At 40.5% G+C, this 26,140-nt stretch overlaps 1 protein-coding gene across 1 annotated transcript in view; it reads left to right on the top strand.

Moving 5' to 3' along the window:
- Positions 1 to 279: 279 nt before the first annotated feature.
- Positions 280 to 26,140, top strand: part of LOC146320687 (uncharacterized) — a 52,854-nt gene continuing 26,993 nt past the window's right edge. Inside the window, exon 1 of the mRNA XM_084729032.1 lies at positions 280 to 641. Coding sequence (XP_084585158.1) covers positions 544 to 641 — 98 coding nt within the window. The 5' untranslated portion in view covers positions 280 to 543. The remainder of the gene's footprint in view (positions 642 to 26,140) is intronic.

The raw sequence follows: 26,140 nt of genomic DNA, 5'->3' as shown, positions 1-26,140 counted from the left end.
GAATCATGAAATTGTGCCGTTTTTGCCTAGGTTCGTTAGAAAAAATAATAAATTGATATTACTAAATATATATAAAGGTTAACACGACAAATGTCACATCGGTGGGAGGAAGGTGAAGAAGACATGGTTACAAAGTGAGTATCAGGTTACAGAGGATGCTTGATGATCTGTGCGTATTACTGAGTGGTTGTGTTTCCTCTAATAGACCAAGTGAGTGAAGTCATTCTCCTTTCCACTCTCTCAACGGGAGGTGGGGCTTTTTACTGAAAACTTCTCCTACCCTGCCGCACAAAGACCAGTGTGCAGTCGCAGTCTCCTCCACGCTGTGACTGAGCGCGTTGCGCCTGCACGGATCGCTCCAGTTTGGAACTTAAAGCCCCACATTGCATGAACCTGCAAAAGCTTTGCTGCTGTTTTCGACCCTCGGTGCTCCGCTGTGGCTGTTTTCCCAGCTGATACTCCTCCGACCCCGGTGAGAAGCCGTCGGGACCAGTGAAGAGAGAAGCTGTCGGGAGTGGTCTGGTCCTGGAAACTTTTGCCATCATGAGCAAAAGTGAGCGAACGGTCAACCTTGATACCTACAGCCTGTCGCTGCTCACGGCCAAAGAGGACATCCTCAACCCCAGATCCTCCACCAACTGGTAACACATTTAGTGCTCTTGAACAAAAAATGCATCAGAATCCTGTTTGTCTGCATCATAACATAAAACATCTAATGTCAACTTTATAATTATGCGTGTTTAAAAGTTGAATCTGAAACTTAAATGCAACTTTCGCGTTCTCCATCTTGTTCGACTGAGTTAAACTGTAGCCATTTACGCATAACCAGGTTGGCTGTTGCGTAAGTCGTGGCTTCATTTCAATTAATCCAATGAGGGATACGGAGTTGGCCAGCTCAGGGAGCGCACGCAACCTGGACCAGCAATGACAGTGTGGATGCAGGCTAGTTTATGAGCACAGGGATGCATTGTATCCTATTTCCTCTAGGAGCGGAGATGAGAGGTGAGGACTGCCGCCCATTATGCACGCCAGGCGGCTGGTGGGTGGGAGGCTCAGAGCGCAGCACCTGGCCGGCGGCCCGCTGCCCTCAGCTGGGCCGTGCGCTCCGTGACTTTGCTGTTCTGCCGCAGGAGCTGCGAGGCTTCATTCTTTGTGCCGTGGATCATGTTTCTGCTGATTTGCTGCTGATCTCTGACAGGGGTTGTCTTTCAGGGAGAGGCTCTTTTTGACAGACACGCATGCATGAGTACCATTCACCCGACTAACCAATAATGATGATTAAAGTGTTAAAGTGTTATTGATAAGTGTTAAAGTGTTAGTGATAACTAAGATGTGTACTATAAATACAAGGCATTAAAACATGAATACAGAACCAGTATTCAGACTGCAGTTCAAGTCGAGCTGCAGTGCTGAATTGATTTGTTGCATTAATCACCAAAATACACAAAAATATATATTTTTCCATCTGGATAGGTATCTGGTAGAGATGTCTGCCCTCCCTTGAATATAATGGGACTAAATTGCACTGTGCTTGTGGTGCTCAAAGCATCAAAATATATTTGAAAAACTCAACATTAATGTCTCTTTCCAGAGATCATGACCCAGTTACTGAAGATAACCCACACACTTTGTTGTGAGCAGTTTCATGTGAGAACTATTTTCCTTCTGCAGTGGAATCTACAGGAACTACTTTCTTTTCTACTCAAAAGAAAGTAGTTCCTACCTGAAGCTGCTCAGAATGAGGTCTGCAAATTATCTTGAGTAGCCAGGTCATGTTTTTGGAAAGACATTGGGCATTAATTTAAGAAAAACAAACAAACAAACCAAAAAACATGAATTAATAAATAAAAGTTAAAAATTTGAGTAGAAAAGAAAGCAGATTCTAAAGTAGTTCTAAAGTAGATGAAGGTCAGATGGACCAGAACATCATAATCTAATGAAATAATTCAGTAGTAAGTGAGACAGTGTGTGGTAGTCCTTCTCTTTATTTTCAGTTTGCACCTATCTGTGCTGCACCTGTCACTCATTCAGGTGTGGAGAGAGTTTTTTTTCAAAGAAACTAAAGTCAAAATTATCTGATTCCTGCTTCATAAAAGGGGAATATTTTCTGATTTCTGAAGTTCTCTATGACAGTAAACTGAATATTTTTGGATTATGCATAAAACAAGACAATAGAGGACGTCATCATGGGCTTTGGGAAACACTGGTTGACATTTTTCACCATTTTCTGATATTTTATGGACCAATCAACTACAAAGAAAGAATGAAAGAAAATTATAAGTATTGCTAGTTGTTAGTTGCCCTAAATCCAAGTATAAAGCCACATTTCCACCGTTGAAACTTACCCTAGGGACTAGGAACCTCTGGAGGAACTCAGTGCAACTCCACAGCAGGGATCAGGTTCGAAACAGTCCCAAACAGTCCTCAGTGCTCAGAGAGTCACGCTTTCCAAAAGTATAGGAACTTTGGGGTGTGGCTTGCAGTACTAAATATTTCTAATAGACTGACTACTTGCAGCATTTCATTTCAGCCCCCATATTAATCTGCAGCCAAAAAGCAGTTTTACCCCTTTTTTCGTTGATTGTGCTTTGACACATCAACGTTGGGTGGCAGAAAAAAGCATATGGATCAATGACTAAATCTGGACCTCATTAAGCATTTATGCTGAGGACAAAATTGAGACAAAAACTATGCCTGTCTGACAATGACTTGTAAAAGAGCTCTCACTTTTTCATATGTCAGTGAACTAATTTGCCTGATCTTTTAGTTCCTCGAAACATATTTCTTGGGACTAAAACTTCCAAGTACTTTGGGTGGAAAAGCAGCTTAGCAAACACAAGTGTATTCATCAGAGGAGCTTTTACATTTCACCTCTGGATGATTGTTTAACATGAAAAGTTGTTGGTTTTTTTTTTTGTTTTTTTTTTTACTTTTTTTTAAGTTACATGCATATATGAAACAATATAATAATGATAATAATACTAGCAAAAATAAGAAAAGTTTATTCTGCTCTGGAATACGTGTTATAATGTCATGCTGTAACCTGACCACCTGAAACTTGGCTCACTCTCTCCTTTTGTCATAAGGTTTGGCTGGTCTGTCACTATGGTGACCTATCCATCTTTCCCAAACAATACCAAACTCTAACTCTGTCAGCCTGTCTCATCCTCTTTCTCCAGTTTCCTGTCTCTCTCTCTCTCTCTCTCTGTGTGTGTGTGTGTCTGTGTGTGTGTGGCATTGTCATCTCCAGCTACAGACATGTTGTCACTGGCTATACTCAGCTACTACAGGGAGGATATACTATGACCCCACTCTTTCCATGTATCCACTCACTCTGATGAAGTTTGGAGAAGTAGGCCAGCGCCTAACTCCACATGTCTTCTCATGTGGAAGTAGAGGACTGATTCTGTCCATCTCTGTTCCATCTCCCTCTGTCTCTCATCTCTCTCTGCCACACTTTCTTCTACCTTCTTTCTTTTTCTCTTTTTGTGACACCATTTAGGATATATGATTCAGAACGCCATGAGTTGACCTTGAGAAGTTGAAATCTGACAACTTCATGAATGGTCTGGAAAGAAGTTCCCCATTCATGCACAACATGCTCAGTTTCCATTCTTTCTTGCCTTTGGAAAATCTCTAAAAGTGGCAGTGGTTGTACGGTGGTTGAAATATTGTTAATACATTGCATACTTAAACTTTTATTGATTTTTTTAGGTGGCCCTTTTTTAAGCAGCAAATACCTTTTGTTGCTGACCCTGTCCACAGCTGCACATTGCTTAGCTCCCATGTTGGTATCCTTTCTTCTCTTAACTGGGCATACACTGTTGTCAATACACTGACTATTGATAAGTACCTTGTTCAAAACCACATCACATAATCTGAACCGTCCCTGAACTGTTGAAATTGTTGGGAGTTGCTTTCTGTTTCTCATTTGGTGTTGCTTGTTACTATTGGAGGAAATGTCATGTGCATTTTCCTTTTTCAATTAATGACCCGATAAAAATGGGTCTGTGACTTATTTTATGTCCATACCCTTAGTTTCAGTGTCAAACAGATCTGGATTGTATCTCTGCCAGTCCCACTGCTTGTCAAACTATCACACAAACTCTCTCACACACACACACACACACACACACACACATACAGATGCATCTGTCCACAACATGCACGTGTTTGGCTGTGCTGCTTACAAGAGAACAAAAAAGAAGAAAAAAGACAGAGAGAGAAATCCCCCAGCATTCATTGGGCCCACTTTGGGAGGCTAAATAACTCCACAGTGACTGAATAGAGAGGTGGGAGGGGGACACGATGATGTCATGATTCCCACTGTCAAACCACAGAAACAGACACCCACCTCGCGTGTGAGTGCATTGAAGTGATTTTATATGTGTGTGCGTGTGAGTTTGCATGCGAATGTGTTTGTTCCTGGGTGTGCACACGCATCCTGCAGAGACTATTAAAGTGAGTCTGGAGCGTTGAGAAGTTTGGGGAGAGGGGTAGGAGGCTGGTTTTGTGGAGCGGTCCCGCCCCCACTGCGTGGCCTTGAGGTCCCCGTGTGTATTATCTAATGACCTTGTGTCCTGAATGGGAAACAGACCCTTTGTGGGTGAGACTCTGAAGAAAAGAGGAGCAATTTCAATGCGTCCTGCATTCAGACCTCTTTGCTCAACATACAGCCTTGGAGGTCTGTCCTCAGTCTCCCAGACCACTGAGGACTACAAAGTGTCCCACTTGCAGGCTGGAAACCTACACTGACTGCATGTGTTTTGTCTTTGTGTGTTTTTTGAGAGACAGAAAGAAAGAGAAACAGAAAAAAATGCAAATGTTCCCAGGAATGTTGTCCAATCCTCTGAACATGAAATACAAGATAAAACAAAGTTGAGAAAACTGTCGTCACAACAAATCTGCATTTCAAAAAATTGTTGACAGTGAGCAGTGAACCTAATTTGTCATTGTTTGGGTGCTTAACAGTTAAATTATTCCAACTGAAAATATTGAATTAGAAATTGTTATTCACCATTAAATTATCCACTTTCAGTTTCAGTTTACTCACCGATATTTGAAATACATGTTTTTTCCTAAAACTGAAAGTTTTTATAAGAAGAAAAGTAAATTATCTCAATAAAAAGAGTGTAAGTTGACAAAAAACTAGATATTTAGTCGAGACAGTTGCCTTGAAATTAAGTTTAATTAAGATGTTTTCCCCAAAAAAAATATTGGGAGGCAAAACTTTCTTTTTTAGTTTAGTCTGTAATATAAACTTATTTACTGTAATAAATCATAAAATATTCAGGATGTGTCATCAGACATCAAGGAAACAAGTTGAAATAAGTTTGAATAACTGTTTTGTATGTCTGGTTCACATTAATCAGATTTAAAATTGATGCTGAATTTTCGCTGAATGAGTGTCTATTTATGAGTCTTAACAAATCATTAATCATCTTGTTGAAGGCGTAGATGTTTAGAACTGTTAAATTGTACAAAATATTAATAGAGTTTGACAGGCAGTGTTGTGTTATTGTGTTATTTCAGAGCAGTGGGTTTTACTTTCAGATAACAGGTTTAACTTTATATTGACAGACAACTGACACTTATAAACAGCTGATCAACTTAAAGTGTTGTATGTATCGTTATTTTTAATTTACCATGTTGCATGGATCCTGCGTTCCTGCAGAGCTCCTGCAGCCTGCCTGTTTCTGCTGTGTCTGGGGAGGACGGGTTGGTAAACAACTCACTTTAACCATAGATCATATATCAAACAGGATTGCAGCCTATTTAATATACTGTCTATGGCTCCAACTTGCGATTTGGACTGCACTATCATTTTTGCATGCACAATAACAACATATGTCTCCTTTAAGAGTCTGAGTGAGATCAAAAATTTCAAAAAATGTGAAGACAGTTGACTTGTAATTGATGTTTTCTCAACTTTTTTTTTTTTTTTTCTAATTCTTAGCAGCAGAAATCCTGATTATGTCCATCTTACACTAAAATAAGTTATTCAAATTGCCACTTTAGGTAAGGCCACTGCTGTTAAATGTGTTTTTTCCTAAATGGAAATGTTTGGAAGTAACTATGCTGACATATTTCAAACAAGCCTTTGCTTTTCATTCTTGCACACAATCAAAAAAAAAAAAAATCCATCTTGTTTTTACAGTTCAATTAAACACCTCAGTCAGTGGTTCATGCTGCCAATTTTACACATTTTCAGAGTAAATAAGAACAATTTTCCAAAGCAGCACGTCTTACCAGAGGTGTCTCTCAGCCAAGATTCCAATGGTGTGCAACACCAGCTTAGCCAAGCATGTAAAGGAGGGGGAGAAATCAGTTTAGAAAAATGTTTACAGAATTTTTTCAGCCTCACAAAGCATATCAGATGGGAATTCCTATTGCACTGGAGCAGTTCGACCTCTATTCATCAGAATTGGGTGTGGGTTCTTTCTAAGTCTTCTTTCTTGCCGTTCGCATTTAGATACTGCTGTACTGTGTTTGTGTTAAGTACTTCACTATGTTCTCTCACCGGGACTATTACAGTCAGCAGGCAGTGACACATAAAGTAAATATCTGATTTCATTGTAGCAACAGAGTGATTCAGTTTGGACAGAGTATTCATAGACCAGCTGATCTTGTCTTTGTTCATTCTAGGTTGAACGTCCAGTTCAAGACTTAGGTCAGATTGTCTAGTTCCATGAATGAAACGTACTGTAGCCATATATTCAGAAAGAAAACAAACTGCTCAGAAACTGCAGTCAAGACCACCTAACCAAGACCATGTCATGTCCAAGACCAGAGCATATCAAGACTTAGAAAGACCATGACTTTGAGACCAAGTATAGACCAAGTACTTTGTGTAGCTCTGTCACCCAAGAGAGGGAGTGCTACCACAGTGTGTGGGATTTTTGTGGGAGCTGATATCAGCTATGTAGTTGATAATGTACAATGAAAGGGTCATTACTGTGAAATAAACTCAGATTGGTGCAGGTCTTCGAATCATCATGAAAAGGTTTATTTTTCAATATTAACCCGTTCACTGTACTGTACTGAAAAAACAATCATTTGAGACAAAATTTTAGTTTTAAAATTATTTGAGCATTTTTAAGTGTCTATGAACACTTAGCAACTGCATAGCAACGGTCTGTTATTCAGAAATAATAGCCCTTAATGCCGTAATTGACCAGTCAGAATCAAGAATTTAACAAAGTATTTAGTGTACGTAACTAATTAAACACAATCACTTGAATTTTATGCTTAAAGGTTACCAGCCTTGAAATAGAAATTCACATCTGACAACACTTACTTTTTGACTGCCTCCACTTTATTTCAGTAAGACTTCATAATGTTCCTCTTCTCTTATTGTAGAACATGTCATTTAACCTTCTGAATTCATTAATTATCTGTACACAGATCATTTCTTTTTATTTTTTTTACCTTCATTTATCTTGTTTGATTTTGACAGTCTGCGGGAAACTTAAGTAATCAATCTTACCCATTTTCATTCAAGAGGCAACACTCTACCCTCTCCTCTGATCTACTGAGAAGGGACTCTCCTGTTGAGGATAAATGGAGGAGCCTTTATTTCAGCACAGGCCCGGGGTGTTTGTGTTGCTGCTACTTGCCAGAATTTCCACAGGCTCATGCATGATTAACCAAGACCTAAAAAGTTCCTGGGTCTAAAGTTACACGCTACATGGAATACACCTGTGGGTGCAGGGAGAGGATGGGAGGTAGGAAGGTGACACGCAGGACTGCCATTGTGTGTGGATGTGCATGTTTCAGTGGGTATAGATGTGCAGTATTTCTTGGCTCATCTTCTTTGTAAAGATAAACAATAATTATCATCATGTTCTTATCAAGACAACATTACTCACAGCCTGCCTGAACTTCCTCGCACAGGTTCTGCTTTTTGTTCAGTTCCCAAATGTCAGATTGCATATTAATGATGGCTGTTGACACATGAGCTGTTGTATAGCTTTTTGCTTTGAAACGAATCCTTGTGGTCAGCTGACTGTCGAAAGAATGAAAACAAGCAGTCTGGTTGGTTTCCTCTGGCTGTTCAAGATAAGGCTTCAAAGGCCTCACACAGTGTTGTTATCAAACTGAATGGTAACTGGACGTGATTGATTTTTTATATAAATAGCGGTACACTGTAAATGGAAAGTCGAAGGGACAGTTACACTGGACCAGTGCCCAGTCTCTCTCTGTGGCCTGTCTCTCACTCTCTATCTCTGCTTCCTGTGTAAGACTTAAGCTGACTGTGTGACGTCGTTCTCCATTGGCTTCCAAAGAAGATCACAGCTTATCACTTATCACAGTACTGCTGGTGGAGCATTTCCGTCGGTGCCGGTTCACTGGAAAATTTCAATGTTTTGGACAAATGGGAGGAATTCCAGTTAGCGTTTATTGTGTTTAAAGGAACATTATGCAAGAATTGTTCTTATTTTTTGTTTTGATTTGGCAACCCGAGTTCCAGTGTGCAAAAGGGTTGGGCCAATGGCTGACAGCTGACAGCCCTCTACCATCATAACATCGTGATTTAAAAACCCTCTGTATTTGAGGTAGTGTGTTCCCTCAGAGTTGCCATAAGGGAGGTTTGTTTCATTTTTGACTTGTGTGACAGAAAGTAAACAGAAGCTGTTGCTGCTAGTTATTGCCTTCATATCGTGTGACCCAAGAGATTTGAGCTATTTTTTTCATAGCTTACCCTTATCAGTGTAGCTATCCAGCTAACTTTGTTTCAGGCTTAACAGAACTAAGTTATGAATTTGTGGTGCAAAGACCCCTTTAAACCCAGCACAGGGATGTATCTGGGATAATTGTCTGTGAGACTCGATCGTCAGAGTGGCACTGGACGATTCAGGTGCTCGTAGTGTGGCATTAGGGCAAAAAAGAAAATGGATGGTTCACCTCAATATGAAAAATATGTATTTTCCCACTTAACTGTAGTGCTGTTTCTCCATCTTGATTGTTTTGGTGTGAGTTGCAGAGTTTTGTAGATATTGGCTGCAATGATGTCTGTCTTCTCTCCTATACAATGGAACTAAATGGCATTTGTGCTCAAAACAGCAGAAAAATACATTTGAAAAAAAAATCTTTCTAAAAATCATGACCCGCTGACTCAAGATTATCTGGACTTTGTTGTGAGCAGTTTCATGTAGGAACAATTTTCTTACTACCGAACACCAAAGGTATCGCCACAGTAGCTAGCTCAGCCAAGCAGGATGCCATTAATGTTTACATTCTGCCCTAACCTAACCTAACCAAACTACTCCTGCCAACTGTAATACTAAAAAAATAACTTCCTACATGACACTGCTCACAACAAGGTCTGTGTATTATCTTGAGTAACCACAAGCCATCTAGTTCCATTGTATTCAAGAGAAGGCAACAGATATCTTAAAAACCCAACAACTAAAACAATCTACAAAATATGTAGTCTTAATTTTGGGGGGAACTGTCCCTTAAAGCATGCATGGGTCCCAGTAGAACAAGCACATCCCAATAAATAAAGTTTTTTAAAGTTAGTTTAGTGATTACACGCCACCACCGTAGCTCCCATTTCAACGATACAGGGTTTACACCTGACAACATAACTGAGAAACGAATCCAGCAGCTTGTGTGTGCATGTCTGTGGGTGGCATGTTGGAGGATGATGACAATGATGGCTGTAATGACTGTTATATGCATCTCTGTTTAGATGAAATGAGAGAATGAATCTAACAGTAATCACTAAACAACTGCTTACTACTCCGTTAAACATAGTTTAGATTCATCTGGGCTTTAAGATGAAGCTGTGGAATAATAGCAGGTCTCAGGCATGATGAGACATGACTGTAAGAGGTTATGCTGTATGTGTGTATTTTGTGTGTGTGTGTGTGTGTGTGTGTTTGTGTGTGTATTTGGGCTCCTAATGTGCAAACTGTTGGGTGCATGACCACATATTGACACCGTGCTGAAGCGTGACTTGTAATTGCTCCTTAGAAGATGCAAAAGGCTGCTGATGAATGTTTCATGACCTGGTGGCACTGCAGTGCTGTTATTCTTCTCGGTGTCAGTTTTCTGTCAGGAAGAAAATAACCTCAAGATTAGTTACACAAAAGCAGTGGAACCTTAAAAAAGAAATCTTACCCAGCAGGTGTGGCATGTGTATTTTAACTGTAGTAAGAATTTTATATAAAGATGGTGAACAATAACCCTCACAGTGTTTTGTCAGTCATCCTCACACCTGACCTTTCTGTCAAGTCCTGCTTTTGTTCATTCAAGTGCCTCGGCGCAGTTGACCTTAATCCAGATGCCCTCTGCACATTGTTTCCACTGGAAATCTGTCCTTTTTATGCCTACAGCAGTGAACACAACAAATATGTTATTGTTTCCCTTTGCGGTTCACGATCAAGGCTGAGACTCTCTGCTGGAAACCTTTGGCTCTATCTTTGTGAAACAAGATGAAATTTTCGTGCAGAGTGTCTGAAAAATAGGAACCGGGTTGAGGTGAATTGTTTGTTTGAGTAACTAATGCCATGAGTGCAGCAGTGTGATTTCCAAGGGTGTGTCAGATAGCTGTCTAAAAACATCTGTATTTTAGTGTTTCTTCAAACACTGGAAAGAGAAGAATACACTGCATGGTGTGTGTGTGCTCATGTATGTGTGTCCTCAGCCCAGCTGAGGCACTGTTAGGGATGTCTGAGCAGCTACACCGTGAAATCACAGATATGGATTCTTTTGCTGATGTTTACATGTGTCAGAGACATTATCTGTGAAACCAAGACCTGAACAAGACTGGCACACAAGTACACTGAAACTCATTGCAGATATGATACAATGTTGTTGCAATCTTTGGACTGCAAACTGCTGAAGCAGGAGATAATGAGACCCAGTGTTCCTTGTGTTGTTTCCAGATCCTCCAGAGTAGCTCCCACACAGCTGTTTAACTGATCCTTCACTAAGCCCGTCCTCCTGAGTTGCTGTTGCTCTGTCAAGCTTTCCGTTCTCTCACTGCACATGCAGTTTACAGTGATAACACAGTGGCTACAGTAGGTCTTCGATTCTGCAAGAAGTAAACAAAAGTAGCTTCTCAATTCTAGCTGACAACCTTAGATTTTGTTGGCTCGAACAATGGCTCTCATGAGCAGATTTTTTTGTGTAGCTTGCTTATGTATGAAAGACTAGAATATGGTAAGTTACTTAATGGCTGCGTAAATGATATAATGTTAAAGCTAAAAGACTCTAAGGAGTCTAAGGCTACATACCAGCAAATATTGGTCGGACAGTGAAATACAGCATGCAGATATGATAGACAACAGTATTACATTTATGAACATCGGAAAAGGAAGTGCAGGGACAAAATTAGTGCAGCAGACCCTGCCAGCCCAGCTGGACTGCGATTGCAGGTTTAGCCCTAAGACAGCGAGCCAGATGTTTTGTCATCGTCGGCTCACTTTGATTCTGCACCAGCCCACATCCTCTTCCTCAAACCGTCCACATAACAAACTCCATTGTAACCCCTGGGAATAAGCCATGAGTTTGGCAAATGCAGTGGCATCTAACACAAGTTTGGCCGGAGCTAGCATTACTGAATTTTGTAAACTAGTTAGCCACACTTGTAAACATTTTGCTCATTTGCTCATCGTTTAAGATTTGAAAGACAACAAAAAAGACACCACCCTCCAAACTCATGAGACACAGAGTATTGCTCCTTTCAGAGCCCCATGCACACCACTTCAATGTGTAGAGAAATGCAAAAGCTCGACAGGCCTGCAGCGCCTAGTTACAGCTGTTAATCTATGATTGCTGTTCAGAGAAGGGGCTTAACGGAGAGTCGGTTGCTAAAGAATTAATTCATAGGAATGATGGTCTCAGGCAAATATTTGACATCTAGAAAATACTTCTTACAAAAGAGTTTGGATGTATTCAAAAGCCCATCTCTTCTGCTTGGCATCTTTCACTGCTGAATTAGCCAGAGCCTGAATGAATGTTGTGAAAGGAGAAACCAAGTGAACGCTGAGGCGTATCATCATGTTCTGTGTTGCTGTGGCTCGTCTTTTCGTGAGCGTGCCAAGCGTAACACCAACAGCGTCTGACAGCCACAAATCTTTTGATAGATGATAACATATTTATTGTTATTTTCCAACTAATTACACAGTTGTGAGATCATCAGACACATGCACTGACACTTATATACATATTTTATATAAGTATGCAATGATACACGCAATTATGCATACACACAGACAGACGCTGGGCCAATTCAATAAGGACAGCCCCCTTCTCTGATTCCCATACCAGTCCTGACTTTGTGAAGTATCATCATCTGTGTTTGCAGAGTTTCTTCGCCATGGTTACAGAGGAGCTCCATGGTTATAATCACGACAGTCTGAGGGGTAAACTATGAGCATTTAGTAGCAAAGTCACACTGGATGGAGGGTCTCAACTGGGAACTCCGCTGTCCTTTTTCCCGTCTTGTTTGTTCATTTGCTGGTGGTGGGATCGGGTGGTGGGTGGGTGAGGAGAGTCTGGGGGCTTCGTTGTCGTGACGACCCTGGTGGGAAAGCTGGGTTGTTTGTTAAGAGAGACTGAATGAAGCGGGAGGAGATGAGTGGAGGACTGAGGAGGCAGTGAATGGGCAAGGACACTACACTGTTAGAAATAAGGCTTCAAAAAGGGTTCTACCCAGAACCATTTGCTTATGAAGAACCCTTTTTGAGGTAAGAGTTTGTCAAGGTTTTTTTGTAAAACCAGGGGTTCAGTTAAGAACATTGTTCATCCAAAGAGCCCCTTCTGGAAGAAAGAGTTCTTCAAGGATTGTTGAAATCCTTGAAGGTTTTTTTTTTTTTTTTTACAATAATATAAAAACTTTCACGGTAGAACTAGATAAAACCCTTGGAATAGAAAAGGGTTCTCAGTAGGCTCCCCCATGGTAGGGTTCTAGATAAAAACTCTTAGAATATAAAAAGGTTCTCTATAGAGCCCCCTGAGTGTACTCTAGTAAAACCCTTGAAATATAAAAAGTTTCTCGGTAGAACCCCCTGAATGTGTTCTTTATAAAACCCTTGGAATTTAAAAGGGTTCAGGATAGAACCCCCTGTGTGGGCTCTTGTTAGTACCCTTAGAAGGTGAAAAACTTATAACCCCCAGAGTGCATCCTGCGAGTAACCAAGAGTTCTCCATTGTAATATTTCATAGAGGTTTCTGGGTGAAACCTTTCACAGATGGTTCTAGGTATAACCCTTTGTGTTGGGTTCTTGGTTGAACTATCTGAAAGGGTTCCAAGGGGAACCATAAATGGTTCTCCTGTGAGGTCAAGCCAAAAACCCTTCAAGGTTTTAGTTAGCATTTTTATTTCTAAGAGTGTAGGTAAGAAAAACTGAGGAATAACAAGATGAGAGAGAAGAACACATGAGAGGAAAGAAGACTGGAGTTCAGCAGGGTGGTCTTGACAAGAGGCCGCTGAGAAGCAGAATCAGTGAATGACTGAAGATGGGGGAGTGACGGAGGAAAGAAAAGGGAAAGATGAGAAGACAGGTGGCGGGCTGAAGAGGAACAAGAGGAAGATCAAAGTATGAAGAGAAGAGAGGCAGCCAAATGAGACTGAAGTGGACATGTGATACTTGAGAGTTTACTTTGTTTAGTTTAAGGAAATGGTTGAAGATAAGATGCCATCATGATTTTAATGGTCCCATAATAACTGTGATTTAGAGGCAGGAGGCTTTACCAGTGTGTGTGTATGGGTGTGTGTAGCAGTGTGTGTTGCAGTATGGGACAACATGCACAGGAAATTCCAGAGTGATCCCAGAGGATCATGATTTTAGAGGGTTTATCATCCCTCTCCTCCCCTCTCTTCCCCTCTCCTCTCCTCCTCCTCCTCTGGTAAGAGTCGTAACAATTTACCCCATAGAGACCTGCGACAGTTCCCCTGTAATACTGTCTTCAGGACACTTTCCCCCAATAACCACATACTCCTCTGCCCCCTTGGAAACCTCCCATACACTCTGGCTACGCTCCATTGTGTGCTGCTGTTAAAAGTGCCCCTCTTAGACTTCCCATTTAGACCTATCTACACCCCCTGCTGCTTTTCATCGTTTTTCCCAGTGTGAACAATATCTTAAAGTGATTTTTCTCCACCCTGAATGTGTCCCTCCCTCTGGTTCGTCTTCTCCATGCACCCCATCACTCTTAAGCACGCACCCTTGTGACATTGAACTTCATGTAGCCATCTTATATTAAACACTAAATATGGAATTATCCTCTTACTTAGCTTTTAGCTGCTGTCTTTTCTTACCAGGTGAAAAAATTGTGCAAGATTTGAAATGCTTTAGTTTACCTTGGCTGCATGTTTGAGTAAAACTGCACAGCATGTGCACATGGAGTGAGACTTCCACAGTGAAGAGAATGTTGGTTTTGTACAGTCCTTAATTCAAAGGGAAACAACTTCAGTAGGGTTTGGTACCATTACGTTTGAACCGATATGGTACTGATACCTGGAATTCAGTACACATACCTAGTGGTACTTTTTATTTTGTACTTTACTCTCTTTGTAATAACAAAAATGTCATTTCAGTTGCAAAAATAAATCCAAGCTTCTCAATTTCAACTTCGTTTTTTATTTTATATTTTTTTGAAATGTTAGCTGTACACTCTTCAGCTCTTAGATATATTTTGTGTTTGGTTAGACATGTTGATCTCGCCAGCTCTGCATTTTGCATTACAAATATTGCAGCGACTGTTGCCTGTGTGGACTTTTGACACCATTGCACTGACTCACTGTGACGAATGAGCTACAGGGATAATGTCACTCTCTCTTTCTCTCTGCAGTTTAGCTGCTCCCTCACCCAATCCTAGGCACTCGGAAGATATGACAGGAAAGAGAGTAGAGAGAGGGGGGATGACACACAGCAAGTGAGCCGCAGGTGGGAATCAAACCCGCGACTGCTGCAGAGAACCAATAGTGTCAGTCTATGGGGTGTATGCTCTACCAAGTGAGCTATAGGGGTACCCCATCAAATAGTTTTGATCATTTTAACTGCATATACTGCATTCTCTAATGCCAGTGCTCAGTTTAATATAAAAACAGGAGATTATGTTGAAAATACAACTGACACAGTAAGTGTACAAGGATGTACAATTTTAAAATATATGAATTTCTTGATTTCCTAGTAGAGTAAGAGCTGACTTGTACCTTTAAGTTTAAACATACCTATATCCTCTCTCTTATTAGTTCTTACATATGTAACACGCAGCAGGCGAGGTCTTGACTGTTTCCTCTTGCTGAATTGATGTATGTCATAGATAAGAGTTTCTGTGAATCTCTTAAAAAACCTGCAAGACTGAGCGGCACCAAGCTTCCGCCTGTCCGGGGTTTAAATAAATAGTGCGTCGCGTGTGTCATGGTACAGCCATAAATAATACCCTCACACTGTGTCTCAAGACAAATATGCTGAAACAGAGACACGCACACCTAAACTGACACACACTTACCATTCATAGTGGTGTGGATTATATGACACAGAGAGAGATGGGGCAGCCAAGTAATTAATACGTGTGCAGCTCTATTTACACAGTGACTGGCTAATGCTATCAGTGGATTAACTCATGGCTGTAACACGAGGCCAGCTGCGGTCTACCACTACACGCACTGCCTCACAGTTCATCACCTGACAACATAGTGTTCATTACTTGTAACAAGTGGTATTTGTTGGTATTAGCTGAATATTCTTAAATTAATTTTGTAGAACAAAGACGAACAGAAGATAGAATCATTCTTGGTGCCCATGGTGAGTTTCAAACCCTGACCTATAACAGGTCACATAAAACAGTTAGTATTTATAATCTCGTAAGTTCCAAGTTCAAAAAATCAATCTCAGTCAGAATTTTAGCTTAAAGTAAATGCTTAGGCAGTTAGGGCTAAACAATAAAATAAGTACTAATAATGTCTCCTTTACACAAAATACATAAACCAAAATGCACACAAGGCTGTAATAAAAAAGTTCCTAAGGTTAAACTCATTAAACACAACAATTCAGTTCAAAATAAGGCTTACTCTGTAGCTATCTTAAATCGCCCGTTTCCTTAATGGAGTTTTGTATGGGAGCTGGGAGCTGTTTCATAGCAAAGCGGCTGTAATAGTAATTATCATTGCTAAATCACTGCTGAATATCATTAATAGTTTTTAACCTGGGTTGCATACTGCTCAGCTGTCTGAGTATTAATGATGTGTTTCATCTGTATTTGTTGCAAGTTTGTTTCAGGACATTTTGAATGGACATCTACAATACAGCAGCATACTTTTTGTCCCTCTGTCTCTCTTTGTCCATCCCCCGCTCTTTTCCATCTGCCTCAGCAGCACACAGAGGGCTGTTTTCTCTCACTGGTCCTTGGCAGTGATTTAATTACTTATTTGTTTAGTTTGTCATATTCTAAACTTCTCTGGCTCCGTGTTTTGCTGAGAACTGAAATTTTCCTCCCTCCCCTCCTCCCCCTGTTAGCATTCCATCCGTTGCTCCTTCTGCCCCTCACCACCTCTCCCCGACTCACTGATATTGTATGCACTCTGTTGATTTACTTTATTTTATTTTTTTTTAAATCCAGGTTTTCATACATTTAGCTACACTTTCTGTTCTTTCTTATAATTTTGTTCTCCTTCACCTCTGTCATTTCTCCCACTATTTACCATTCTCTGCAGGCCAAATAGCTGCAGTGGTCTGTAATAGTCTCCTGGGGAGTCTGCTGCGTCCTCCACCCAGTCAAATACTGTACAGATCAGTCAGTATTACTCAGTGGGTGGATCTGTATGGGTCAAATAGGCAGAACTGTCATTATAAGGGCGGTAAACTCAATTTATCATCAGTATGAGCATTACTCCATCATTACCATCAGTGAAAAAGGGAACAAATATGTTCATGGTGACAAATCACAAGTTAATTTAAAGGATCAGCATGTAGGATTTAGTAGCATCTTGCAGTGAGCTTGCAGATTGTAAACACATCACCACACTTGCCTCTTTGTGTGTAGTAGAACCTGTGGTGGCATGTCAGTACAGCATAACAGTGTCTGTGGACCCACACTATCTGTAGATATACAGGACTCATTCAAAGGTAATGAAAACACTAATGAAAGCATACTTATGAATATTATATTCCATTTCTGCCATATTCTGCCATCAAATCCGTGTAAATCATACACACTGGAACTTTCAGCTGTCCCACCCAATATATGCATAGAGAACTTGATCATTTTTCTGCAATTTTGCATGAATAGCCAAAAGAAGGTGAGAAAGGACAAACAGAGAACAAAGAACAAAGGCAGTTGTGACTTTGGACAAACATGAGGTGACATTTTCACACCAGCATGTCTCAACATCCTGCAGCCAGACTTTCAAAGTTTTCAGAAGTATTTGAAGTATGCAAAGCAAGCAGAGGTTTTTGCATTTCTATGTTTGCTTTGGAGTCACTGGATCAATGAGAGTTGGTCACTTGTATTCTATTGATACAATTAGATTTTTTAAAGGTCCAGGGTGTAAGATTTACAGGGATTTATTGGCAGAATATGGGAGAACTGAACTATAATATTCACAAGTGTGTTTTCATTAATGTATAACAGTGATAGACTGATCAATCTGGCCGATTATCTAGCATTTTATGATTGGCCTTTGTATTGTTGTTGTCCATGGAGGCTGCCAAGTTGCCCTGCCATGTTTCTACAGTAGCTCAGAACAGACAAACAACAATGTGACACAACCACAAGTGACAAAACACTGGCTCTAGATGGGGCCTTTCATGTTTTCCATGAGTTACACTGCTGCAAGCTTGGAAGGGGTGGTGATTGCAATCTGCAAACTCATCGCCAAATGCCACTAAATCCTACACTGGACCTTTAAAATATTCCATCAAAAGTGAAAATTAAAACTTTGGCAGTTAATGACAGAATGCAGAATACTATGAGTACTACTGTTATGTCAGAGCTTCAAGCATTATCGTTGTCTTTAAAATATGTTTACGGTTCATGAGCTCAGTGTTTCATGTCAGTTCTATCCCTTCAAAGGCATTATTATGGATTCATGTTGATCCAGTAGTTTTGTGTTGGAGCACCAGGTGAAGCTTTTCAACAAGGTTTGTGTGTGTTGCTATTATAGCAAGATTACTGCAGGTGGCTGGATTAAACATGAGCTGAAGATCAAGCTGTTTGTGTTGTAATGTCACTGAAGTACAGTGAGTTTTACGGATGCATTTTACATTATGTTGTAAAATCAGTTTCATTTATAAAATGTGAGTGTTCATTCTCAGAGAATAAACACATTTTATCTGCAGTGACGCTGCTATTAATTCATTTATTAAACCTAATTTTAGGCTTTACTGAATGCGAAGCTTTGATTGAATGAAACTGTGTGTGAGTGTGTGTCCAGTAGGATATCCTGACAGTGTGTCTGGCTTGTGTAAATGCTGTTGATTGGGACTTGGCATGGTTTTGTAATTGGATCAAGGTTTCTGTGCTAGGCACTACCATCACATCATAACACAAACGTAGATCCTCTGCCAGAAGTTTACATAAGGCCTCTCCCTGAGCCAGCTTTACTCCTGACACAATAATACATGTGGAACACAGCGGACACGACACGGTAGACTGAAGTTAGACAGTATATGTTTTATGATAAAAAATATGCTTCTGCTTATTATTCCTGCAAAATAGCGATTTTGTTATACACTGTGTTCTTCTCATGGGGCATTAAATGAATCAAGTCTCAGTGGGAGAGGGGCATGTTAAGTATTGCCCTCAGCTGAAATGGCAGCAAAGGGTTATTACACCTTACTTCATAAACCACATGCTGTTTGAGGCTTGTTTATATGTGACTTCACCCCACAAACATCCCCTCAGCTATTGTCTTTGGTTTCTCTGTGCTCGCTGTCTTGTATCAGCGCAGCAACATTGAGCAATGCATTACATTTCTCTAACCAATTAATAACCAAGATGCATTTCATTTGTCGCGTATTACTTCACTAATACAATTTTAAGTTGTCCTCTGGGAGCCTTTGGGGCTGTGTTTCTATCCCCTCCTGCTCAGCAGATCTTATTAAGGGGCCCCCGCCGCTCGGTCTGCAGGGATTACAATGCTTACAGTCCACTCTCTGCAGGGCACCTGACTGAATCCTGCACAGCAAACCAGGAGCAGGACAACCAAGACTTCCCCCTTCTCTATTTTCTTTGCGACTTTTCCTCTTCCCTCACCTGCTTTTCCTTCTCTCGTTTGCTCCCTCCTAACTCTGTCTGTGTTGTTCTGTCTGGCAGTGGTTCTGGGTCAGTTCTGTTGTGGGACATTTAATAAGCACAGCGAGGTGTTCATATAAACACCATCCCTCACCAGCAGTCTACATCATGTTGACATCCACGTTTCATCACCTAATGAGGGGCCAAAGAGAAAAACACCAGTAGGGTCACTGCAGTTTCAAAGGGAAATTTTTCCACTGTTTTATGTGGATGTCCAGTCAGTGTTGATGGTAAACGTAGTCATTTGAAGCAATAAATTCCTCAGTGCTGCTATATTGAAAAAGAAAGCTGAGTTCTCCTGCTGCAAAGTCTGTTGTTCTTTTCTGCTCCAGTGATGTCACAGTGATGTAGTTGGTGTTGAGGGAAAAAATCAGGCTATTTCAGCTTAGATATCTGGTCTCGGCCTATGGGTAGACATATGTAGGTGCACTGTAATGTTTACATTTCTCAATTTCTTTCAATTTCATTTCTTTTATATTCAAGGGTTCATAATCTACATTGAGTTGATTAGAAAAGAAAAAACTTTCTTTCCTACTCCTTGTAGATCATATAGACCGTTGAATGTAACGTGACCCACTGGAATAATTTGAGTAACGTAAACATTATAGTGCTTTCTATCTAGAAAAACAGGTGGCCTCCCATATACATGTATTTGCAACATGCTGAAACAGGCAATGCTGTGTCTATGTACATACATCTTTGGCCAGGATTGTGCTAGATGAGTATTTTTGTCACCTAATGCTATACGTTTTGGCCAACAAAGTAATAGCAGTAGTGAAGAACTTGTGCACAAAGCATCCTGGTACATTGGCACTGCTGGTGCAACTTCATGAGCAGGAGAAGTCAGCACACACTGAAGAATTTATTGCTTCAATTGACTACATTTTCCACCAATACTGATTGAACATCCGCATAAAAAGTGATGAATTTTCCCCTCAGGTAATGGGGATAGATGATGTTGGATAGTGTGATTTTTTTGTTATGCAGAATAATATAAAACCTAATAAAACTTTTCCTTATTTATAGTCTGTATGCTCCCTACCATCATCTTTCATCATATAACAATTCAAATGTTCCTGTGGTGTACGGTGCCACATTTTTCAGTCATTTACAGTGATCCATGACCGTAGAGCACACTGCACCAACCTGTAGTCCTCCACAAGCCTTACAAATTTCATTCTCTCTTTTTCCTGTTCTCCTCGTCTTTGGCGTTAATGCTCTATCAGCCTCTCATTCCGTCATTTCCTCTCTCTTACTCACGTTTCTCGCCCTCTACCCATAAACCTCGACATGTCTGTGCAGTCCAGACGGACAGAGGAATGCGTGCACCACTGGGGTCGCCGCATGGACACTATATGAGTAACATGCCGGACAGAGAAGGGGGGGAAATGGCTTTTTCAGCAGTAGAGTCTGGCTGGACTTTTTTTGCCCATGTTTGGCGAGAGGAAATGAGCGCTGTGTGCTGCGGGGACGTCTCCTGAGTTCCCCCGCTTCAACCCAGACAGAGAGGTAGACAGAGAGACAGGCTAAAAATAGCACTGAGAGCCCAGGTCAGCTCTGAGCCAAGAGTAAGAAGTTGGGGGGCTGAGAGGGGAAGAGTGGAGAAAAAAAAACATATGATGTAAAATTAAATGGAGAGAAAGAAAATCGTGGAAATATATAAATATAGATAATACAATAAACTGCATATTATTATTCTCTAACAGCTGTATATTAATAACCCAGTCTGGATGTGATATGATTGTAATCATTGTCGTATGGCCTGGTTCAGGTGAAAACCTTTTGCAAAACATGAACAAATACGGAGAATGAATGCCATGGAACATAACTTTGCCTCATGGGAAAAAAAAAAGGTTCATACCACTGCCGTGAAACAGCAGGATCTTGTTTTGGGATGAATAAATTATGTGTTTAGTTTTCGGTGCAGACACTTGGTATATACGTTAATACTGATACCAGCATTTTAGGCAGCATGAGAGGTCAACCCTAGTTTCACGAGAGATGGTAGGACCACTGGGTAGGGGTGTGCCACATGGAATCATTCACAGTAATAGTGGTATAATTTTTATATGATTAGATTTAATGTTTTCATGTTAAAATTCATGTTGTGATAATGACTATTTTGAAAGTGAAAGTAACTTTTGCCTCTGGCTCTACAGTCGAGTTCCTTCCTTTTGGACATCAGTGGTGTGGAAGTGGTTCGGTTACAAAAAAATCTGATATACAAAAAACACGGTAATATGTAAGAAGCCAGTAACAATAATAGGGTGTGATATAACAAATTGATTTCACCGCCAAAACCAGAAGCACTTGGTTGAGAATGAGGCAATTCTGCAAGGAGAGCGCAACAGCTATTATAAGTTCTAAACCAAGAATATTTTTCTGTTTTTTTGTCATATCATCAAAAATACAGTTATAGTGGTACACTAAGTACTAGGTATTGTGCTATTACTTTTGGGCCATATTACCCAACCCTACTCTTGCATGTTCTTGTGAATTCAGCTGCCTTGCGAAGTAACATCTTTTGGGCAGCCAGACTGCTTATCACATTGTCACGTGAAGTGAGAGCGCCAATTGTTAGCGGTAATGCATCTCTGAGCTGGTTTGTCAACCGCTTGTTGTTGTCATGTCATGTCATGTGAAGCACAGTGTTGGCTACTGAATTCACTACCTTTAAGGGTATCGATTGAATTATGTCCATACTACCAAGTACTGATTCACATTAAATCAATTGGTGCAAAATTTCTGCACCTGGGAGCTCATCTATGTGAGAGACTACAGTGACACTACCCCCGTAGCTTGTTACAGTGGGTCAGGGCAATGGTGAGCCGAACGTGGTTGCAAGCGTGGTTAAACTTCTTCAAAACTTCAAAACTCAACCCAGACAGTACTCACTGCAGTGTTTGTAATGTGAAGTAAAGAGCTGGCAAGGGCAACAAGTCTAACCAAACACAAAATATAACTAAAAACTGATGAAAGTACAACTAACATTGCACGCCTGCAGCCAGCGCCTAAAAAGTTTCACTTAGCCTCCATGGATGACTTAAGTTTAATCGAGGCATCCACAATGTTTTGACATCTTCAGGTGATTAATTAGCTTGTTAGATGAGTTATTGTTGCTTAGTATGTCTGACACCTCAGTATGAAACCAAAAGGAAATCTTACAGTACACGAGCACAGCGGCGATAAAGACAACAATATAACAGGAAGGATATCTCTTGTGTGTCCAACCAGACGAACAACGGCGTAAAAGTTCCTTGGGGCAGACTGACAGGCTGCAGATTGTAGGGATGGCTTTGGGAGAGGAAAGGGCGGTGCAGAGGGATTTTATTTCATGTGGTGCGAAAAATGTTCATAATAAATAATGATGAGATACTATTGGGTACTGGTACCGAACTCTTGTACCAAATTGGTTTAAATGTGATTGGTGCCCAACACTAGTGAGGCAGTTGTTTTTGTTTGAATGGAAGTTCCAAATAAAATAAGAAAATAATCATATGTGATGAGGTACACTTGTTATATATACAGTTACTGTGATATAAATATAGGAAAGAAGATTTGGGCCATGCTGCCCATTCATACCACTGGGTGTGTGTGCAATATCTGGGAGAGTAAAAGAAGAAGGAGCATAAGGATGATCTGATGGAGAGCTTAATCTGGGCAGTGAATTCTGGTGGGAGCTCCCAGCCTCGCGTCCATTTTCTCATATCTTTCTCTTCATGAGCAGTTCATCATATCGCAACAGCGCGCATAACCACAAATCTCTCATATCTCCCCCACTGGCAAAGATGGAATGAATAAATGACCTATGAGCCCACAAGATCTTCCCCTCAGAGAGACACAGAGGGTAGGAAGTGTGGAGTCGAGGGAGAAAAAGATGAGGATGAGATATTGCCTTGGTTTGTGAAAGAGGTATGTTGTGCTACAGGATTTAAAGTAGGAGGGGAAGAAATATGTGTTGTAGGAGAGCGGGTTCAGAATAATGAATTTGGAATAATAATGATGGTGAGATATCAGCAGAATATATGGGAGAGAAGAGATGGTGAAGTGAACAAGGAATATGAGAAACGGTTATTGGTTCTGGGGCCTGAAATATGTTCTCACAGGTTCATTTTGTGCTATAACAATGCACAAGTACAATGAAATGCATTCCCTGAGAGCATCAAAACAAAATTGCGAGAGAGAGGGTACAAGGGAAGAAAATCTCCCTAAATCTCTTTAGAAATTACAATACAAGAGACGTGTGTACACTGCGCTCAAGTATTTCCTGCATATTACCACGCTGAAATGGCTCATAGTTTAGCCTGGTGTAGTGGAACGCCTGGATAAGTGAAAACAAGGTCTTCTCCAGCTCAGCGCACCATCTGCTTCTGTTATGTTCATCTTGAAATGGTGAAGCGCAGCATGTTTGGAGGTATTACAGCAGCTCTGCTTGTCCAAAACAAACCATCCCTATTGTTACTGGCTCGAGCTTATAGTATTCTGAGTGTGTGTGTGTATGACCATGTTTATGTGCCTTGCACACTTGGAAATAAGGGTTCCAAAAGGGTTCTTCCTGAAGGACAAAGCCTCTACCTGACACTCTTTTTTTCTGAAGATCCCTTTTTTGAAGTAAGGGTTCATCAAAGGTTCTTTGTAAGACAAAGTGTTCCGTTTTAGAACACTTTTCATCCAAAGAAACCCTTTTGAAAGAAAAAGCTCAAAAGAGGTTGTCAACTGTTCTTGGTATCATAATATAAAAGGTGCTTTGGTAGAACCCCATGGGTGGGTTCTATATAAAACCTTTGGAATATGAAAAGGTTCTCAGTAGAACCTCCTTTTGGGTCTTGTTAGCACTTTAACAAAGTTAAAGGTGGAGGTTCTGGGTGAAGATGATTCCAAGTAGAACCCTGCTTGTTGGGCTCTGCGTAGAACTCTCTCATGCCTTTTCCACCAAATTAGCCTCTTTTCGGTTCAAGCACTAAATTCTGAGCATTTCTGAGCATTTCCAGCAAACAGAAATTTGTTTGGAACCAAAAAGTTGGTTCTCAGCTGGAACCAAAAATGGCAGGTTTTCCTTTAGAACCAAAGTGGGCGTGTCATTTTCTACAGGTTGTTGTGAATTGTGCAGCACCCTCTGTTGATGACCATTTAATATTTTAATGGTACCATTGGGAATGTGGGCTGGTTCACTAGATTGCACCAAGATTCCAGTATCTTGAACCAAAAAGGGTTCTCCTGTTTTTGAGACTGTATGTATGCCTTTGTCTTTGTATACTCTTGAGATAAATGTCTGTTTATTTGTTTTATAGCTGCACTGGGTGGCTGGATGTGCTAATGATGACCAGATTTCTCTTGTTAATTATTTTATAAAAGAGATTGTTGTTGTTTCAGATTGTTTTTCTTCTCTTTCTCTCACCCTCTATCCTTGTTATGCCCCTCAATGATGGCCTCTTTCCTTACATTTAGAAATGTCTCTTTTCTTCTCTTCTCTTCTCTTCTCTTCTCTTCTCTTCTCTTCTCTTCTCTTCTCTTCTCTTCTCCACCCTCTGTCCCTCCCTCCCTCCCTCGCTCTCTCAGAGCTGAGGTCATAGCTGGCGGAGTTTGGAGGTGGGCTGGAGTACAGACATAAGAGAGTCTGTTTTTCTCATCAGTCAGTGGAGCTTGCAAGAAACGTACATGTGTGAAGGAATGGCTGTCTATCTGCTCTATTAGTTATGAGAGGTTTTTCTACCACTATTGCTGCTGCTACTACAATTGCATTACAGTACCAAAGCTGATCCAGTGGTGCAGACAATCCATCCCAGACATCCAGTTTGGTTTACTTGGATGTGGGATACCATGGGTCAGCTACAGATGAGTAAAACTGCTTCTGGATCTATTGCTCAAGGACGCTTCAACAGAGTGTACACTTGTAATATGAATTTGAACCTTAAAGGGATAATTTGGATTATTTGATGTGGGGTTGTGTGATCCAAACTATTTTTTTAAAACACACAGAAGTCACACAATAACACAAAGAAACGCTGCGATCGAGAAAGTGGTACAACAGCAACTCTGAGGTAAAATGACTGATTTTGCATATGGAGTTTGGTGGGTGTGGAAAGAGCGATATTAAGATTTTATAACAGCAGTTTCCTGTCAGAAAAGGCTGTAATACATTGCTTAGCCTCCTACACAATAGTCCTGCTGCTTCTCAAAGCCAGGGTGTGCCTACAACCATCTACAGACTATAGGGAAGTTAATCAAACAACCCCACTTCAAAAAATCCAAACTGTCCCTTTAACAGTCTGTGTAGTGAGTATAGAGGGAGAACACATTACACCACACTGCTGGCATATCCTGATCCTGTCAGTGGTTAACCACAGGCCTTGACATTAGGCTCCATTACAGTAAACAGAAGTGTAGTAGAAGCACAGTTTTAAAAACATGTAATAACCAGAGCTGTGAACTTTTGCACGCCGTCTCGTCAAAGATAATCCATTCATTTTTATGTCAGCAGCAACATCTTACATCCTTTAGCGTACTCACTAAACCAAAGAAATACTGTCTGTAATAGCAGATTTTATTTAAATTTCAACCATGCAGATGATCTTCTGATAAAAGAAGAGTCTTTAAAATGAGACTTTCAGAAAAAAAAGGTAGAAAAAAGTTCAGGTAGGTATTTTGATCCCCTCAATAAACTTTATTGCGCCAGTACATTTCAGAGATATGTCTGCTTCCTCAAGGCGAATGAGAGGAGAGACATGAATCTTCCAAATTCTTTAGCATAATAAAGTTTATTAAAAAGATCAAGTCTGACCATATTTATACCTGTCAGAGATTTTGACCATTTCTTACTTTAGTAAAATCGCAGCATGTGTAAACCTGTTGACCTTGTTAGCATCCAGGACGGGGATTAAGTAAAGTC

Source organism: Lutjanus erythropterus, chromosome 10, assembly GCF_056507025.1.
Source record: "Lutjanus erythropterus isolate fLutEry1 chromosome 10, fLutEry1.hap2, whole genome shotgun sequence".
Classification (NCBI taxonomy): domain Eukaryota; kingdom Metazoa; phylum Chordata; class Actinopteri; order Lutjaniformes; family Lutjanidae; genus Lutjanus; species Lutjanus erythropterus.
This window is presented reverse-complemented; position numbering and strand designations above follow the sequence as displayed.